A 5992-nucleotide genomic window follows, 5' to 3' on the forward strand; every position below is an offset into this window, starting at 1 on the left:
ACAAGCTCAAGGGTCCACTTTGTATCGAAGGTCCAACATTTTTCTTTAAAAATGGCCCCCAGTGTCATGTACTCGTCCTATTCGGTCCTACCATCTTTTGGGGGTCGTCATGTAGGCCTATGGTTTTCAAAGTCCTGCTGGTAGGCCTCGTATACAAAAGAGCTAGTGGGTCTTCTCTGAACGTGACCAAACCACCCCAGCCTTCTTTTACGACTATCCTCAATAATTGCATTCTCCCTTCCAAGCATAGGCCGGATTTCCTCGTTTTTAATGTGGTCTCTCCTTGAGACATTCAGGATAGCCCGCAGACATCTCATTTCAAAAGCCAAAAGGAGTTGTTCATCACTTTTTTTTCAATGTCCAAGTCTCACAAACATAAAGTGGATATTAGGAAAATAAGAGCATGCAGCAGACGGGTTTTGAGGTGTCTACTGACCTCCGTCCTATTCCACACTGATTTCCTGAGTCTGCCAAAGGCGTGCGGTGGGATTGAACTACACTGAATGGATAGGATGTCCTTGTGACGATAAAGGCCATACGGCAAATGTTCCTATTAAGATTACGAGCCTCCCATGCTCCATGTGTGCGCACTCGGCCATGAAGGTCGCTTATGGGAGAACCTTGGTGAGAATTTTATCCGTGAAATAATAAAAAAAATGCAATTTGAAGTTACAGGCACGTAAGGTGTGTAACAAAAACTACATCACAATCTTGATCTTGGCCATGCAATCCTGACGTAACGTTATTAGGATTACCCGTACGCTCACAGACTATTGAAGTGGTGTGTCTTGCAATTGAGGGTTGTGGATTGTGCGTTTTATGTATTCATACGGTACACCGGTACGCTTTGCGCCTGCAGGCTTGTAAGTGCTTGTAGTTGCCGATACATGCGTTGGCTCTAATGAAGTTTAGAGACGAAAAGGAATTACGTGTAGGCTTAAAGTGGCCAACCAGGCGGAAGGAAAGCCCTGTACCGTCACGTGCGAAGTACAGAGAAGGAGTGTTGCATAAGACTCGATTTACACACGCACAGGGCAAAACTTTGAAGTGCCAAACCGCGTACGTACCCAAGCGTACGAAAACTACAAATTCTTAAACAGTATCAAGAAAAACAAGAAGAACAAGTAAACGTGCATAAATTCTAAAAATTCCTACGATCCTTGTTCGTGAGCATGATACTAGAATCATTTTCTTTTCTTTTAAGAAAAAAGAATAATAAAAAACTCTGAAGAATATTTCTTGAATTTTCTTGAAAATACCCTTGACAAAAAAATATTTCTCAACATAAGAAAATAAGAAAAATAAGAACAAAATGGTAGTGTACATACTGCGAATTTTTCCTGCGTGTAAATCGGCCTGCTTTGACGTAAATCGAGAATGTACGTGCAGATCTTACGTTATCAGAGGGCTGGCGTATGATCTGTACGTAGTACGTTGTTTACTTACGTCAACACTGGACCATTTTACGCACGGAAAAAATATTCGATGTTCACAGTACTTCAAGTTATGCCCACGTGTAAAGCATTTCCTTTCCTCATAATGTCACCTTCAAAGTAAGAAAAGCCGTATTGAGAACTCTCCATGGCGTCAGACGGCGGGGGATCGCCGTAATGTCGATGTAAAGGTTAGAGTGATTGACGAAAAATGGCAAGTATCTCTCAACAGAGAGCATTCTACACGGCTGCCATAGTACTTGGAGACTACAAAAAAACGTGCGCTCAATACATTTGCATATACAATGTGGCGCCGATGGCCTGGTAGTTAGGTCAGCGGACACGGGACATTTAGAGCTACATTTAGAGCTTCACCATTTCTGTAGGTCATATGAAAATACGTTTCTTAGAATACATGAGTTCTATTTCTGGGCCCGACGTTGTGTCCTCACTCTACCTAGGTGTAAATGGGCGCCTGGTCGCTTCAGTTGGGAGGTAAAATATAAAAGGTGGTGGAAAAAGTGAGATAGGCTCCGCCTTACAATGCCCAAGGCACAGTGCATATAAACAACCATATATATGACTACATGTTGGAGAATAGTTAAGCCTTAATTGTTGCCGCTGACATATATTCTGTACGTAATTTGCCGCAGGCATATATTCTGTACGTAGGATGACGTTATCCATACATGTATCTAGCTTTGTTAGATCTTTAGTTGTAAAAGAACATACAAAAGTCCTTGTACTTTTTGTTGAGTCAATAAAAAATCTACTATATTGTTCCGGGGCTTTATAAGATTGTGGGCTACCTCTACCACCTTTACCAATGTACAATGTGTTCTTAGAGGTTTTAGTGTAAGAGCAATTTCTTTGTACATTTAGCAAAATGATTCTACAGATGGAAAATGTGGTAAATATGCTTTGTATATGAACGTAATACGTTCTAATTAAAAAATTGTACATGTACAAGTATTAGGTAAAGAGAAAACGGAGAACAAGAATTGACTATAAGAAACGTTAACGCTACTTCCATTTTGGCTCTGCGACTGGCGTCAGCACAATGATTATGTTGGCCTGACATTTCATCCTACAGGACGTACTCAGAGAAAACCAGCAAAGTGATAATCTAGCGTAGTTCCTGTAATCATATCCGTAGGATCTGGTTACGTACCATGGCTGGTCTTTAGGGAAATCAATTTTCTACGGCGGAAAATACCAGACATGGAGAGAGGGGCTTTGGAGATTATTTTCCGAAATGCATCCGAGACGGATTGGTATTTTGGTGAACTTTGTCATATCCACCCGTCGCCTCGCATTCTCTGGAGTTCCAATACCACAGTGGCGTTGCTATGAAGTTTTCATATTACCTTTCTTTATTTTATTCATAACTTCTAAATGTTATGGCCATCAATCACTACTCTCATCCTCAGCCAGTGATATTGTTTTGATTGAGTCCCGATTGGCTTCAATTAATGGTCATCGTGCCCATTTTATGGTTGACTGCACGTCGCAATACCCAATATACGTACTTGTCTGTTTGGGGAGTCCTATACAGTATCGGACGTGCGTCCCAAACCTCGGCCACTTAAGTTAAATAATTGATGACCTATCTTTGCCCTTTTCGGATGTATATTCTATTGTTACAGTGATCTGACATGGGTGATCTTACGGTATATCTTGCCGGCTTTTCCAGCTGCTAGTGGGACTTCTTTAAACTACATAATGGGGAAAATGCATTAAAGGGACGCCCTGGTGTCTAATGATGGTTGGCCTTGGCCGACAACTTTTCATCAATCCTCGCTAATGTAGTTATTGGACGGGACAGAAGGGCCACTATTAGCGTGGTCTGAATCGACCTTCTACGCCCTATGCTGTGTAATTATCTTGTGAAAGGATGCCCTCAATTTGGCGTACGAAACGCCCGTCCTTAGAAAAAGGGCTTGTAAACGGAGCTGGTCAATCAGTCACAGTGCGTGCTCTTATTGGTAATATATACTGTAGAGTCGTAGGTTATTCGTTACAATTTAGTATTTCTTTTCTAGACGAAATCCACGTTTTTGCACTATTCTAAGAGGTTTCTCGAGTAAGAAATTTAATGGTTTCTTAGGATTAAAGATTGTGTCCTTTTAAAATCTATCTTAGAATTCACAATGACAAAAGAGCTTGAGGTTTCTCAAGATAGACCTTCTTTTCCTGAAGTGAATGGAAGATTTTCAGATTTTCATGGATTCATATTTTGTAAACATAATTTACTTTTAAAGGTCCACACATAATCCATCCAGTTAGTTACATAACTGATTTTCCCGTTCATCAAATCATCTGAGCCTCTGCATGTACGTACACAATGGTTGACAGTTTTCATTAATTTATGGTAAATATTGGTCTTTCGTTCCATACTAGTAAATTCTATATCAATTACATTACCAGAATAATACCAGTTTGGTCGTTGGCCACACTGATTTCTCGTGTCTATGTGTATGAATGAAGTATGTTTGAACCATAATTTTCCTCATAGACTAGAAGTAGGGGCTCCCTTGTCTTCCGATATCGTGTGAGACAGACAGAACGTTTCGGCAGGTTCGGCCAGTCTCTCTACAGCCTTCCTTATACCCTACTCTATTTACGTGGACAGACCCTGCCGTAGTGTACTCTTGGTCATCGATATCCTCCACCAGAAACGTATGCCTTTGTACCGGACGACTTTAAAGTAAACTAAATAATATTCTCCATCATAAACGCAGGTCTTTTACGACTTCAAAGTAATCTTAATGATATACAATAAAATAGCTCTCCGAAGAAAAATTAGATAAATTGAGTTTGCCTTCCCACACGATATTTATAAGCTTATATAAGGCATATTTCTAAAATAGATTTTTTTCCAATGTTTCCTTCTGGATTGGAGATCTAGAATCACTCGTATACTCGCCAATGTCTGTTTCTACATACTCTTATTAAAGAGTATTTTTTTTATCTTAAGTATTTTGTGGTGATGTTAAAAAGGACTTACCGATTAATATGTGGTTGACCAAGGTAAACTGGATGCACAGGAAAGCTATGAGAAGGTTTCGCAAAAGTCTGTTTCAACATACTCATATTACAAAGGAAAAGGATTTTCTATCTTGATGATGATAAAAAAGACTTACCGATGAATATGTGGTTGACCAAGGTAAAAGGGATACACAGGAAAGCTATGAGAAGGTCGCTGAGAGCCAGGTTGAAGATGAACATGTCGGTGACTCCCCTCACGTGCCGGTTCGTGGCGATGACCACCACCACTATCAGGTTTCCTATCACCGTCCCCGCAAACACCACCGAGTACCCGACGGAGAACAGCGCGATTGCCGGCTGAGTTTGTTTATACATCCACGACTCGCTTACGTTCACCTCCATGCTGGTATATGCCACGAGGCTCCCAAGTCTCTGTGTAACTCTTCTAGGCCCTAGTCTTCTTGTAGCTGGCTTGCCATAGACGTGTTCGTACCTGTGCTACTACTTGTACTACTCTCTCGTGATAAAAACCTGGCATCATCCAACACGGAGAGAGCGTGCGGTCTCCCTTTGATGTCATTAGCGGCTGCTCCTGATTGGTCACGATTTGAAGCTATGATACCTGTGTGTGTGTGGTACCAACATCAGAAGTACTCTCCAAGCAGAGGTTGTGGGGAACGATCGTTAGGTTTTTATATATATGGTCGTTTTTTGTCGCTACCCCCACCAGGTGGCCGGCGACCTTCTTTGGCTAATGGATACTGCCTGGCCAATTTGATACTGTCTTTTTGCCACCGAAAGGGATCTGCTTGGAGATTATATCAGAAGAGTGTTAGTTTCTACATTCGAGACGAAAGACCATCAAGTTTCTTTGATTCGTCTCACCGAAATAAAAAAAAAGTTTGTTTTTCCGTTACAGCATATTATGGCTATAGTTTCATTTGCTTACAATGAAATAAAAGAAGCAAATATGAACATACCTATGAAAAACTGCTACGGTGTAAGAAGAAAACAACGTGCATCATCTCACGCATACGTACTAGCAGACGACGAGACATGCCCAACTACATACGAATGCAGCACAGAGATCGTGAGTTAGAGCTGCGTACGTACGGACACAACTAACCATAATACAGGTCACTAACCTCAGTCACGGAGTGATAAACAATTATCTCTCGAGTCATTATCACTCCTAGATACTTCCATACAGTCATATGCTGTACAGTCAAACCTATCCAAATCAAAGTGTGTTCTTGAAAAGGAAACATCAATGTAGGATTGCCATTGTAATAGTCTAAAAGCGCCGCCTGATCCTAATAGTAAAAATTGCAATACATATAATGAGCAACATTGAAACTTACAGGACGCAGTGGTGGGTAACTCTAGCAGGTTGCTAATCTTAGCCCCACCACTGACAAAGAAGAGCACGTACAGTGGTAAATAATAATAGCAAAACAAGTAACCGATTTGAGTGAGCAATGTAGGATTAAGTCAAGGTCAAAATATGTCTGTTGGTTTCCGAGCAATACATAATCAATACATATACATACTAGGATTTATTTATTTTATTT

The 5992-nt window shown here is 40.8% G+C and overlaps 1 protein-coding gene across 1 annotated transcript in view; it reads right to left on the bottom strand.

Moving 5' to 3' along the window:
- The window catches only part of LOC109462735 (neuropeptide FF receptor 1-like), an 11427-nt gene extending 6604 nt beyond the window's left edge, over positions 1–4823 (bottom strand). The window contains exon 1 of the mRNA XM_019759295.1: positions 4577–4823. Within this exon, the coding sequence (XP_019614854.1) occupies positions 4577–4823 (247 nt within the window). The remainder of the gene's footprint in view (positions 1–4576) is intronic.
- Positions 4824–5992: the final 1169 nt, after the last annotated feature.

This window comes from Branchiostoma belcheri, unplaced genomic scaffold, assembly GCF_001625305.1.
Source record: "Branchiostoma belcheri isolate BF01 breed outbred unplaced genomic scaffold, Haploidv18h27 scaffold1, whole genome shotgun sequence".
Lineage (NCBI taxonomy): Eukaryota > Metazoa > Chordata > Leptocardii > Amphioxiformes > Branchiostomatidae > Branchiostoma > Branchiostoma belcheri.